At 40.9% G+C, this 13,736-nt stretch overlaps 4 protein-coding genes across 4 annotated transcripts; 1 reads left to right on the top strand and 3 right to left on the bottom strand.

The window, feature by feature from the left end:
- Positions 1-2,463: 2,463 nt before the first annotated feature.
- Positions 2,464-3,730, top strand: MELLADRAFT_89499 (uncharacterized protein; the record flags this gene model as incomplete). Its single annotated transcript, XM_007412390.1, has 2 exons — positions 2,464-2,916; positions 2,978-3,730. 2 exons carry the CDS (start codon positions 2,464-2,466, stop codon positions 3,728-3,730), a joined length of 1,206 nt encoding a protein of 401 aa, XP_007412452.1.
- Positions 3,731-4,423: 693 nt separating this feature from the next.
- On the bottom strand, positions 4,424-7,006 carry MELLADRAFT_89498 (uncharacterized protein; the record flags this gene model as incomplete). The annotated part of the gene is made up of 8 exons (XM_007412339.1): positions 4,424-4,879; positions 4,943-5,021; positions 5,100-5,551; positions 5,629-5,904; positions 5,978-6,189; positions 6,263-6,325; positions 6,388-6,768; positions 6,859-7,006. The coding sequence occupies 8 exons, from the start codon at positions 7,004-7,006 to the stop codon at positions 4,424-4,426; spliced, it is 2,067 nt and encodes a 688-aa protein (XP_007412401.1).
- Positions 7,007-8,201: 1,195 nt separating this feature from the next.
- MELLADRAFT_64996 (uncharacterized protein) lies at positions 8,202-9,734 on the bottom strand (the record flags this gene model as incomplete). The annotated part of the gene is made up of 4 exons (XM_007412338.1): positions 8,202-8,533; positions 8,825-9,083; positions 9,236-9,367; positions 9,450-9,734. The coding sequence occupies 4 exons, from the start codon at positions 9,732-9,734 to the stop codon at positions 8,202-8,204; spliced, it is 1,008 nt and encodes a 335-aa protein (XP_007412400.1).
- A 2,829-nt stretch (positions 9,735-12,563) lies between these two features.
- On the bottom strand, positions 12,564-13,355 carry MELLADRAFT_108583 (uncharacterized protein; the record flags this gene model as incomplete). Its single annotated transcript, XM_007412337.1, has 4 exons — positions 12,564-12,635; positions 12,887-12,965; positions 13,110-13,163; positions 13,234-13,355. The coding sequence occupies 4 exons, from the start codon at positions 13,353-13,355 to the stop codon at positions 12,564-12,566; spliced, it is 327 nt and encodes a 108-aa protein (XP_007412399.1).
- Between the last annotated feature and the right edge of the window lie 381 nt (positions 13,356-13,736).

The raw sequence follows: 13,736 nt of genomic DNA, 5'->3' as shown, positions 1-13,736 counted from the left end.
CTCTGAGACGCTCCCTGGGGTTTCCGAGCGCTACCGCCAAATACTTCTGCTCTTTCTGTTTACTTGAAAAGAATGATATCGAGAACTTTCTTCAATCATCTTGGCCGATACGCACTTGTGATCAGCATAAGCAATGGGCAAACGAAGCTCGCGATGCAAAGACAGCAGAAGAGTGCAAGGAAATTTTCAAGAAGCACGGTGTCCGTTACTCGGTATTGAACGAGCTCCCTTACTGGAACATTGTCGACTATCACGTGGTCGATTCAATGCATAATCTTCTATTGGGACTTCTCTCTTGGCATATGCGGAGATTCTGGTCAATGGAAGATGTTATCAATGAGGAAGATTCGATGCCACCTGTCAGTAAAAAAGAGCTATATGATCTTTTTGATGAACATTCTAGTAAACTTCATAGCCTCCCAACCGCAGATCTAAACCCAGAGCTTGATCACACAAATGAGCAAGGAACCATACATGATATATCCTCCTCGCACGATGAAACAAATAGTTCAGACGATTTTGATCCGCTCTGTGATCCAGGCTGGGATTCCGCCTGGATCTCACCACCTGTTGACGAAGTTATCTTTGATAAAAAGATGCTGAAAATGATCAATTCTCTATTACCAAGGATTCATATCCCAACATGGATCAAACGCGCAATTCCAGTGGTCGGGAAAGCTTCCTTCGGAAAGCTCAAGGCTGACGAGTGGCGTAATCTTTTTACTATCCAGTTACCGTTGACTTTAATCCCTATGTGGAGTCGTCAAGATCATGTAAAAACGGCGCTCCTCAAAAATTTTTGTCATTTAGTCTCTTTGGTAAACTTAGCTTTGAAGCGAGTTATGGATCCCAACCTGATCAAGCGGTATCGTCATCATGTTGAAGAATATCTGGAAGGATCGACATCACTCTTTCACCACTGTAAACTGGCGCCTAATCATCACATGTCCATACATTTAGCTGATTGTCTTGAACGATGGGGTCCAGTACGTGCATGGTGGTCATTCCCTTTTGAGCGTCTGATGGGAAAAATATTAAAATCCAGTCACAATAATCATATAGGTACGTCGCCGGTTGATTTGGTTTTAATGACGTAAGTATAAATTCACTGATTTGTTTTTTTGTATCTTCATGTACATCAGGAGAATTGGAGGTTACATTTTTGAAAACTTTCTGCCGTGCTGGAAACTTGTCTGCTCTTCTCAGAGACACATCTCTCCCTGAGTCTCTAAGACCATATGCAACACGTCTACAGTCACTCTACGAACCAGCTCCTCCGGTCAAAAAGAAGTTATCCAACTCAACCCTTGAAGCAGTCAAAACGGACATTCTCTTGCTCATCATTAGAAAATTAAACAAAGAAAAGACTGATGGATGTGTGTGGATTCTCCCGGAAGACTGGTGTCAAAAGGCAAAGAGTGAAATACGAGGATGTTCTCCACTCAGCCCTCGGGCCACATTCTACAAGAATATCCAACACAAGGATGTTACCTTTTCAACATTCACTGACAACCCTAACAATAGTTTTATCACTTTCAGATCCAAAGGGTGTGAGAAAAAATGTTTTGGCAGGATATTCTCGATTTTTCTACATCGCAGATCACCAACGTCTTCTCAGAACCTTGTGAACACTTGGCTTCATGTTCAAACCTTCCCTGAGCTCAGCCCCGAGATATATAACCCTATGTTGCAGGTTAAAGCACCCGATGTGCAGGTCTACCTACGTGCTTGGGGGCCAACAGAGAATGTTGTGATTGAGCTGGAAGAAGTCGTTGCGCATTGTTCTTGGATCATGTATAAGTCACATGAGTTCTATAGAAATTTGAAGTTTCCAACAGTAGCTTTGGTTTCAATGGAACGCTAAACTTGTCATGTGATACTTATGTATATATTTATGTATCTACAGTCAACTTTACAGACATCAAGATCTCTCTTGTCAAATACATCGATTCTCATTGATTTTTAGACTGATCAAAATGTAGACTGTCCAAACCCGAGTAGACAAGTTTAAACCACACTGCATTAATCGTCATGGGATAGACAGGTGCTAAACTTAACAAAGTCCCGCGCTGTCCTCGCGACAGGGGACTTTGTTAAGTTTAGACAGGTGCACATTCCCTCCCGAGTCAGTACTTATCTGCTACAAGAGCCTAACCCCAACCAACACCAAAATCACCCAGAACCAGACAAAACCATATTCATCGCATCAATCAAACAAGTTGATATCCTATTTTATCACACTATCTTACTTCCCTGATCTGCTTCGGAGATTGAGTCATCGCGACACATAACACAGAAGCTACAGGGAGGTCAACCAGCGTGTTTGATGATCTAGAATCTACTTCTCCTGCGATTACAATTTTCATTACATTTGATCATTGTTTTGAGTCGTCTTACTCCAATTTTTCAAATTCTCTTTTCAAATCGACTGTCATCAACTTATTCAAATCAGAATCTTTCACAATGCCCAAGCAAAAATCTCAAAGTACTATTCGAGCTCGCGCCAAAAGGACGGTTGAAAAAAACAAGAAGAACTCACTTCATCCACTTCTCAACGCACGAGCTGCGAAGAAAGCCAAGCTGACCAAAGAATATGGTCTACCGGCCGATTCGAAGTTTCTCTTCTTTAAGAAAGGAAGAAAATATGGCCGACCTCGATTTCGACTTACCTATGGTACCGTGGTATGCCTAGATGCCGATACATCCGAACTTCTTCTTATTGCTCGTTTTAACGAGCGGAACGAATCGAACAAAAAGTTGTTTGCGTTGTTCGATCATGCCATCAGCACCGCGTACACACACTCTACGGCCCGTAATTTGATTGATATCAATGGTGCTTCTTATAAGGAGAAGCGTAGATCAAGAAAGTATGGTAAAATGTACGCGTTTGGAATGCGAGCAGGTTTTGAGAAAGAAGTCAGTGCAGGTATGTATTGATATTATGACTTACTCATCACGCATAATTATGTACTAACAGTGCTTGGCTTTGACAGCTTCATATTCATGGAACGAGCAAACTTCTCGTGACCTTGCCAAGATGCAGGAAGATCTAGAATGTCAAGAAAATCTACTGGAGATTGAGAATTTCTTCGCTGAACGATTTTCAGGACTGTCTTCCTACGCTTTTCAATCCAACGCCGACCTTGCTAAAGCTACAAATGCCCCTTCCTGGGCTGGCGAATCTTTCTATGTCTCGCCTAATGCCACGGTCTTTTCATCCAACGTAACAGTAACTTTCGATCAATTTACCAACAAGAAGCATAAGGACCGTGATGCTACGGAGTATGCCTTTGGTTTCTTCAGCTTGATTGATCGGAAGACTGGAGGACTTTACGAACGTGGACCTAGTGCACCAAGGGGAAATGTATTAGGGTCATGTTTTGTTCTTGATGATTATAATCTTGAAGTCGATCTGGATGCATGCGATGGAGTTATTGAACTATTGTGGCGTACTAAGGTTCACCATCGCACGACACCTTCAAAAACCTTCAATGCACGAAAGGAAGTCATCGCTCCAGAACTTGCCGAGGTAAGACGCTTTGCTTGCTCTGTTCAGATTTCGCAAGCTTTGGTAGATCGAATCTCAAAAGTGTATGAAATGCGAGAGGGTATGACATCAGAGAAGTGGGTTGAGTATCGTGATTCAAAGCTCCATGGCTGGGGATTTGAGGCACGAAAGAAAATGAAGGCACTTGCAATTAAACATGGAGTCTGGGATGACAGCTTCTAACACTGTGATTTCCCTCACAACCGGTTCAATCTTGTTTTTTTTATGTTTTTCTTATTCTTCAATTCCTTTTTCAAGGCCTTGTGAGCGTGTTGGTTGAAAATAAGTTTTGGAATTACAAATCCCTCTCAACCTCTACAGCATCAGTTGATTTGAGAGATCTTACTTTGTGGTAATGATTTGAGGCCTTTGCTAGTATAAGCAAAGAATCAAAAGTTAGAAAAAGCGATCCCTTTGTTTAGACAAAAGAAATCCTGAACTGACACATTGTTGATATTGAGTTTTTTTCAATGATTTTTTTATTTGATAGTGCACGTGGAATCAAAGCAAAAGACTTCAAAGATCTTTTGAAGTCTTAAAAATGAGCCGCATAGAACCAGCAGAAAGGCATCACATCTCCCATCATAACAGATCTGAGGTGTATCCTTTACTAGACACAGTTATGATTGGACTCAAAGCTGGAACCTTGACAACTCAAGTCAACTTGGGAGACTCAAGTGGCTATGGTGTATCAAAAATGTGAAAAACGAAGCAAGTAAATTCAATTCCATCTATATGAAATGTAATTCATAAGGTACATTTTTTCATGTTATAAATTTACATGAATACATGCAAGTGACATTGCCGAAAAACGACTTATGAAAATGATTTTTTTACATCACAATTAAAAAGATTGTAATATTAATCGATGTACAATCAAATGAGAGAGTCGAGAGCTTCAATCATCTTGTGCAGAATGGGTATTGGATGTATTTCCAGCTGATTTCGCTCCAAGGCCGACAATCTATTCAACCATTCTTCTGAATAACAATCCACTGGCAGTCCTACAGGTGCCTCGATTCTACTTACAGGTCCATCCTGACTCCGAAGACGCTCTCGTGGGCGACGGCCTCTTTGACCAGGCGAAAACCCAGGTATGCTACTATCAATCTTGACTTTGTATTCGTCAACACGAGAACAGACCATTTCGAGGTCGGAGCTGCGCCACTGGAGCCTTCTTACGTGGCGTGGTCGGCTGTAGCGCAAATTTTCGCTCAGTTCCATAACTTCTTCGTCTTCTGTCTCATCATCACTACAAGCGGCAACCATCAAGGCAGCAAGTGGCCACAAGCTTTGTCTAGAGAGAGCTACACGCTCTCGCAGTGATTTCAGCTACAATAATATCATCAGAATATGCTTATTAACATGGATGAGTTATCAATATATGCCACTCACATTTCGCATCCTTGTAGCTCTTCTGACTTCATCTGCTGCTTTTTTCTTCCGTGCAGCGTCCCAGTTTTCTTGACGATACCTGTGATGAAATTTGTCGTTGCATAAGTATTTGTTCCAACGTTTGAGAAAGGCGCTTCAATGAATATATTACACATACCTCTTCATAAGCGTTTGTATATGTGTTGCTAGATTCTTTTTAATCACCAAAATTCCTGCTGCATCAAGTGGAATCCCCGTGTATTCTCCACATTCTGCAAGCTTGACAAATATTTTAAGTGCAAGGTCCCATAGCCACTTGTTATACTTTGATGAAGCAGCTTTAGAGAAATCAGGTCGAAAGCTCATCACACCAACAGATTTCATCATCTGCCACATGATTGACAGTTGTTGAGGGGATGCGTTTGAGTGGCCTGGTCCGTCTTTGAATGGGAAGCAAGGATCCTCTTCTTGCACGTTATTCGGGGTTGATTCAAGATCTAAGAGAAATTCAACATCATCCAAGGGTCTATCAGCCTTCCATGTACTATGATCCTCTGAGCTTGCAGGCCGTGGTAGGGCTTTAGTTTTCTCGGTCCCTAAGAGAGTTTCAACATGAAACCTGAGACGTGCCTATTTTTTACAACACATTAAGGTAACTGATGTCAAGATTATATCTATGATGAAAGCCTGTGACAAATGCAGCTCACCGCAACTCGCCCACCGCATGTATTTATATCTTCTTTCTTGTCATTATCACGATCTTTAACCAATCTCTTGACCAGACCGGATAGAATTCGATAACTGCTTTCAAGTTCTTCGACTCGATCTTGAGTATCTAGCAGTGTTGTTTTCAACCAAGTGATTAATTTGCTTTGATCGGAAGTGGCTGACTCTGTCCCTGGACTACTGCCGGTTCTATTCTGATTTACGCCACCCGGAATAGTTGCTTCTGCACCTTTATCTTTAGAAGAGTTGGTTTTTGGCTGTTTAACAGGGCTTTTTAATATTGTACGTTTCCATAGATAAATGTGATTGAAGTGTAAGCATTGTACGCACATCTTTCACTTCCACATCATCTTCCAAAAAGTCCGACATTTCTTGATCACTTGGTTGTACCCAATCATCGTCCGTGTCGGATGCGACCGCCTTCCCCTTACCTTTTTGGTGTTCTGATCTCGTGGTCTCCACTAATGGTAAAGTTGGTCTCGGCCGAGGAAAAGCAAAACGCCTGTGTTCAAGACTCGGAAGATCCTTGGACGCAGATACTCCTTGAATTTGCCAAAAAAAATCTCAATCAAGCGATCACATCATGTGTTGCGGAGGATATCTGGAAGAGCTTACCAGTTTTTGATTTCGAAGAACTAGCTTGAGGTATGTCAATTGAGAATTCAGGAATTGTAACTGCTCAAAACTCAGTATCAGCTGCCGTTCAGGATCAAGAGCTTAATCTGACACCTTTCACATACTCAAATCATGGTATGTCCTGCAAGCTTTGACAAGCGCATCCTTGTCGAGTCCCCGTGTATCCATCCCCACATCATGTAGCATGTTGACAAGCTGAGACTCATGAAAGACCGAATACGTAACTGTTTCTATTTCCTGTTGCGGAGTCTTGAGAGTTTCCGAAGTAGGTGTACTGTTGTTTCTATGTTTGTCCTGATTGAATTGGCTTGAAGTGTTCTTTGGACGGATAGCTTTTGGTGTTTTCTTGTCCAGCCGAGGCTTCTTAGGCTTGACACGCTGGGCTAGGAGTTCCAGGAGCCGCTCCCGGGATGTCTTCTGACCGACGTGGACGCCCACTTCTTCGAGAGACTCCCTCGGCCCTGTTGGGCGTGCTGGCAGATCATCTGTTCATATTTTGGCAAGAGTCAGTTTCTTTTGGTCGTTTTGGTACCAACACAAACTTTGGTTGATTTCTATTTGAGTATCAGACTTACCTGAAACTACACACGAGTCCTTTTTCCTCTTCTTTCCTTTCGAAAATTCTGCTTGATGGTTCGAGTTATCTTCAGAATCTTGCAAAGTTCGACGATTGGACTGGCGCTGACTACGACGACGTCCTCTGGGAATAGGGATTGATGGCATTTAATTATAAGGATGATATATAAAGTTGCGCTGAGATATATCTAATTATGTGTTCTTAACCGTGCAGACCAGCTGCATAAACAGATTATAATTATTAATGTAGATGAAAACTCTATGAGGTATAATCTTATGACTAGATAGAATGAAAAATGAGAGGATTCTGCTCATGAACTTATAATCTTTTGTTCAGCCATCGAAGTATGATATAAGGCCACAGAAATTATGCTCGTCAAAGTTGTCTTGATGACATCTATCATTGAATGAATTAAAGACTCCATTTGAAAGGGGATATGTAAATGGTAACCGTATACATATACAGATGTTGACAATTCAGGTTTTCAGATCAACGGATTGCCTTTCTTTCATGTCAGTAGTATGCTGTTACTGACATATGATGATTATTCTAGTGGATCTGGTATTGTAGTTGTTTCCTCGACAACATCATCCACTAATTAGACAGGTGCTCAATCTTGTTGCAGCTGAGTGCAAGTCAGAACATCAGATGACAAGGTGGCATCTACATGCACAGACGATACATCTGTTCCACCTATCAAATAACTCATAATCATTGATTGCAATAATAAAGGCTGTCCATAATCGGGTACATCACATTGAATTTGTACCATATTATCAACATGTGGGTTCAATTAAACCATATCATTTGAAGACATTTGAGATTTAGTGTTTAACAAGTCCTCATGTTGATCAAATGCCAATTTCAACATCTATCTGAGGTGGGATGATGGCCCCTTGAACGGTGCCAATACGCAACTGAGGTATTCAAAATAGATTATGTCTTCATTTAATGAGAAAATTCCACGTGTGTATGTATGATGACTGATCCAACTAAATCAGCATTGAAGGTTTTTCCAATGTTGAAGGCATGGTAGTTTTGCTCGTTCTATCCAAGCATCATGAATTCGGGAAACAAAATTTGATCATGAATATAGTAGGTGGATGTTTTCATAAAATACTAGTTCAGAACACAAGTGAGAGAAGTGAAAGTATCTCCCAGTACGAGTAAATTGATAAATTGATAAATAATAAATTCAGTCCTATACTAAAAGGAACTCATATAACCATCATACACTAAGATGCTCCGGAAGAGGGTAGCAACATTGTAAGAGCAACAAAAAATGATCCACAAAAATAGATGGAGGAAAATTGAGAACAGAGAACCAATTGATCTTAAATATCAGATAGAAGACTTGTTACTACCAACAGAAGACCCAGCATCAGTCTGGTCGTCATCAGCCCCTTGTTCCTCACTGTTTGATCCATCATTAAGTAAACTAAGCAATGCTTCATCATGAGCTTTAATGGCATCATTAGCTTCTTGCAATTCCCAGGTCATTTTTTGTAGTCCAGCCTTGAGAGTTTCCGTCGCTTCTTTGATGCCATGCTTAATAGAGCCTTCGATACTCTTTTGAACCTCCTCCTGAATTTGCAATATAACATGCTCTTGGAGATCACTGAACCGAGCGACCTCCTTTTCTAGGTGATCAACGCGCGCCTCAAGCGCATGAACTATACGTCAATGATTTTTATTCACATAATCATCATGTCAGCTTAATCAAGATCAGTGGATTTTCACAACGCTTCATAATCAATATAACTCGCCTTGGGATACTTTGCGTCTCTCAGCTTGAAACTTCGACACCTGACCTCTTCTTCTCGTTTGACGTGATGAGAGAATCTAGTACAATTGATGAAGGTTTGTTATCGGGAGAAATAGGTGTGATATCTCTACCAATAACTGATCCAGCCAAAGAAACAAACGGTCAGATTGGCCAAACCACAGATCCCATTTGAACTAACCAATGTTTTCGCCTTCAAAAAAATCCTTCTCTGTAAAAGTTATAAAGTCCTCTGTGTAGAGTTCATTATTGTTTTCTGTATTTAGAGGGGTAACATCCTCCGGGCTCACAGACACAAGATTTCCTTCTTGAAGACTGTCTGCCGGGGTGAGATGTGTTGATGGATTAGAATCGGTGGGTAACAGAGCTGAGGATAAATATGGTGGCGTTTTTGGCATTATACTGTATCGCTCAACGTCACATGCTGCTTTATCGCCACCCTGAATACAAGCGTTGGAATAACATCCAAGTGATAGACGATGTGTTCGTGAAGAATCATGATTGTTCTGGTGTGATGATCTTCACATAAGCTTGTATATCAACGATTGGAATAGGCAGGGACAGTGTTGGATGGAAGACAAAATTGACACACCGGATTGACTGCTGGTTTGAACGGAATACCCGGAGAAGCTTGAGCACAATCAGATCTAACTGACGTCCTATCATTCTTAAGCTCATGATCACCACTAGACTCTGGATTGGTCGAGTCTGCAAATTGGACACCCTGAAGTCCGAAAACAAATGTGATGAATGTGACAAGCCTTGTACAAGCCCGTGAGGATTACACATAAAAAAGATGTACTAACTTTTTTCTTCATCACCTTGATCTCATTCCTTTTGATCGATAAAGCCTTTGAGTCTTGCGATGTTGCCTCAAGCTTCTTGAAAGAAGCGGTGGCTTTGACTGATACAGCTCGTTTTTTTTGTACTGGTTTTGTCTCGGGAGAAGCGCAACGTTTCTTCTTAGAAGATTTCGTGGAGACTGAAGCACTTGGTTCTGAGACTTCATTACTTGCAGGTGATGCCTTTGGGTTGGTATTGATCTTTGAATCAGGCGCTGGAAGTCTGCGAGTTGAAGATCCTGTTGGCATTGAGGTGTCCGGCTTGCGTGTGTGATTACCAGAAGATCGCATGCGTCCATTAGGAAAATCTGTAAATTATGATAAGCAGAAATAGATGGATAAGTATTTTACGAGCTTTTATGATTATGGGGTAGAGAAAAAGAACAGGAGATCTCCAAAGATTAATTTATAAGCAAAGGTGTCGGCATTACATTCAGGTTGAGCTTCTCTGACTAGATTTGCAATTTCGTCCCTACCCATGCTTGTCATGATTGGAGTCTTAGGGTGATTGATGTGCATCCAATCAAGCATCATCTGCTTGTTGATGCCTCGGGCATCTGGGTCAAGCATCTTCAAAGCTATAGGAAAAGGTAATGATGTGGAAGTAAAAAAAGATGGAGTTGCTGAAAGTTGATGTCGAGAGGGCGACTTTAATTTTATCAAGTACTGTCTTATTCATAAATTCGATAGATGGTTTGTATCATCAGATCAGCGTGGAAATTGCAACCAATCCGCTTTCTATGGGCGACTTGCTTGTGGCATATAATCAACTGATGGTTTCCTTATTATCAGTTTAGTCAGCAGTCATTACAATATAGTTTATGCATCACCCAGATCTTGGCTCACCAAAGTAAGAGCGGACGACCCTCATACACCGGTGCCCTTAAAGAATTTATATTGGGCAAGATTCAATATGTAGATCTTCTTTTAATGTAAGCATACAGCAATGTATGTAACTGTCTCAATCTCATGTCAATTACGGATCTGTGTAATTCTAAATGTTGAATCACATATGAACTGTTGTAAATTGTAATTGGGAGATGACTGGGATGTCTGATGGATACAAAGTTCCCTTTTTCAATGTTTTCGAAGCAAATCTCCAAAAAAAACATACAGTAGCAAGAATTTGATGGATTTTGCTTATTAGTGTGACATTGTAGATCTGTGTAACTTTGTATTATCCTGAGATGCCCATATCCTTGACTTACATAGGTGGGTCTCAGGATTATAGAGCCACAGGAGTCACAGATTATGAAGATAATCTGAATTACAGATTAATAAAATAATCTGAGATCATGTGACTTATGTTGCTCCTAATTATCTTTTCTGCTCGGAAAATATTAATTTTGGTGTAGTGTTTGATAGTGGGGTCCAGGGGGGCAGCCTGCCTTGGAATTTCAAACATGTGCTAGGGATGAAGGCATCACTTAATAATTCCATACCTGTTTGATCACTGTAGGTTTGCTTTTCCAAACACAAGTTCACAAAATTTTATTGTGGACAATATGACAATGGGATTGGTTGGGTTGTCTTTTTAAGCAAATGCAGTCAAAGGAGCATGTGTTAACATACTGAGAATACATGAGTAAACTGAGTATTGTTGATGTGAGACAATTCAATTGTTGAGAATGTAGGTTTGAAGTGTGCATCTTATCAAGTTTGGATGAAGTTGAAACAAGAGGTGTGAAAGTGTGTGAGAATACAATGCAAACAGTGGTGCAGAGTTGTGAACATGTGTATATGTCTGGTGGGGGGTTCTACTTGCTTCACCATGATGAGAACTTTGTGACATATCAAAATGTGAGAGATGTGTTGATCAAATTCCAAGAGTGCACAAGCACCTTCAGTTACTGTGGTATGACTTTGGCTGTGTGTGCACTCAGTGAAACTGATCAACACATCACTTACATTTTGATATGTGGCAAAATCTTCTCCCCAGTATGTGCAGTTGTCAGACATGGCATGGGGGTTGATTACCAACAGATGCATCTGTATGCTTTCTTATGGATCCTCTGTAAATATACACATGTCAATATCCTTGGTTCAAATACAAGTCAACAAGATACACAATGTAATTTTAGAGAATTGAATGTAACAGTGGCACCTAGCCCAATGTTCTTTTGGCAGCCCAGGCTGAGCCCAAATAGCCTCAGTAATAGCATTAGCCCAAGCGTACATCACCTCCAGCCTGGGGGTGGGCTCCTGAGCTGGGCTGGCCCAATGGCCCAAGGACAAATCAAGTGCAAAATCCACCCCAGAGAAGCCCTGCAAACAGGTCCGGGTTCGGCCCCCAAAACCCAAATGCTTTCAGGGGCTTTTTTGGTTTCTGCAGCCATCTTGGAAGCTATGGCTGAATCTTTGGGCTGCCCAAAGAGCTTCTTCAGGGCTGGGCATCACCATTCATTGGATTTCCACAAAAAACAAAGTGAATCAACAAGACAAGATTCTACTGCCTGTGAGTAACATAACATACATGTTTTTCTGCAATATAAAACACACAACCATGCTGATGCTATTCAAAGAAATCATTCACCAAGAAAAATCCCTCAAGGAGCCAGGTTTTCACCTGGCTCCTTGAGCATGGGTGACCATACTTCATACATACATCCTTTCGAGCTGCACTAGATTTGATTGATACAATGGCTCAAAGCCTCAATCTAAACAGTAAGTGGGTTGTATAACAGCCAGAATATCTAGCTTGGAGACCAAATACATGGAGTCCTTAGATTTTTGCTTCAAGCAAATCTGGATCAGTAGGGTCCAGAATTTGCCTTGGAGGTATCCCATGGGTACTTTTTCTTGGGGGCAGGCAACTATGCAAGAAGTTTACATACATATCTGTGTTGAATGCAAAACAAGAAAACCTATTGAGACAACATTACCACCTTATTTGTGACTATTGCCTTTGCCCGCTGTTCAATGTTGAATACAAGTGATGAGCTTCCCTCAGTTGGAGAAATGCCAGGAACTTGTGCGCTGCAATGTCAATTTTTCACAACAGGCCAATCAATTTACAATTGAACAGCCAATCATATAGAGCTTTACTTGACACATCCTACCTTAATGAAGTACCTCTAGTCAGCCATGGTCTCTTTGCCAATTCAGCAATGGCAAAGCCCAAACTTGGTGACCAATCTCATGATAAGCAAGCTAGTGCACAAGAGACCCAAGCACATCAGTTTGGTAAGATGAAGTCAAGCTCTCAGTATTGTATCAATTCAGACCATTTTTTTCACGCCAGTCAATCTATCTCCCCAACATAGCAATGCATCCTGACAAGGACATGCAAAAGATACAGAACACAGTCTGCAGAAATTCAGATGACATTCATGATAGCTCAAGTAACAAGGCATATCTGACTTAGAATGAATTTGATTCACTGCAATAGACCATAAACATACTATATTCCCTGGCAAGAATATAATGTTGCATGATGCCAACTCAGTGAAGGGCAGATGACTTCTAGACGGATGACAGCAGCTAGATCAAGTAGGTGAATTCAAGTCTTTAAAAGCTATCATCATTGGTGTAATGGAGACTATCTTTTCAGCCCTATTCAGGAAACGCAGGGCATTGAGTTCAACAACCAGCTGGTAGGTCCCAGTATTTTACAGATCAACTCACAAAAAGTGTGACACATGTGTGATACTATCTACTTCTGTGGCAAAGACCTCTGTCCTGTTCACATAGAAGGGAGCACACATTACATGTTGATATATATGATGTGTTGTCAGTTTGTTCCACTGACAAGTCCGGCAGGACTTCTTGACAATTTCTAGCATTCTCTTGAGAAATCTTCCCACCACCTTTCCCTTCTGCCTTGTGTTTATTTTTTGGCTTTTCGTCACATCTGCCAAAATCCTTCATCATCTTGAGTCTTGCATTCAATTTTTAGGTGGGTTCATCGTGTTGGTTTTATCTTTGGGGGAATCATCTTCTTAAATATAATGATGCCATGGCTCACATCACTGTGAACATCATTCAACCTCCCCGGGTTGGAAGAGGAAAATGATTGATAGTACAGTTTTTCATAAAAGGATCCAATACTGCACACCTGAGCCATAACACCCACACTACATATGTGCAGCAAGCTCAGTAAATAGTTGTCTATCATGTACATACAGGTCTGCTCAATTTTTACCCATCAGAATAAATAAATCACATGTTGTACCACATGTAAATTTTTTGAATTTGAAAAAATTGTCCCAAAAATTCACTACATATAATTCTGTAGCTGCTCAGGCAATATTA

The sequence above is a fragment of the Melampsora larici-populina genome (assembly GCF_000204055.1).
Source record: "Melampsora larici-populina 98AG31 unplaced genomic scaffold MELLAscaffold_30, whole genome shotgun sequence".
Classification (NCBI taxonomy): Eukaryota; Fungi; Basidiomycota; class Pucciniomycetes; order Pucciniales; family Melampsoraceae; genus Melampsora; species Melampsora laricis-populina.
The sequence above is the reverse complement of the archived record's forward strand: the minus strand, read 5'-3'. Positions and strand labels throughout refer to the sequence as shown.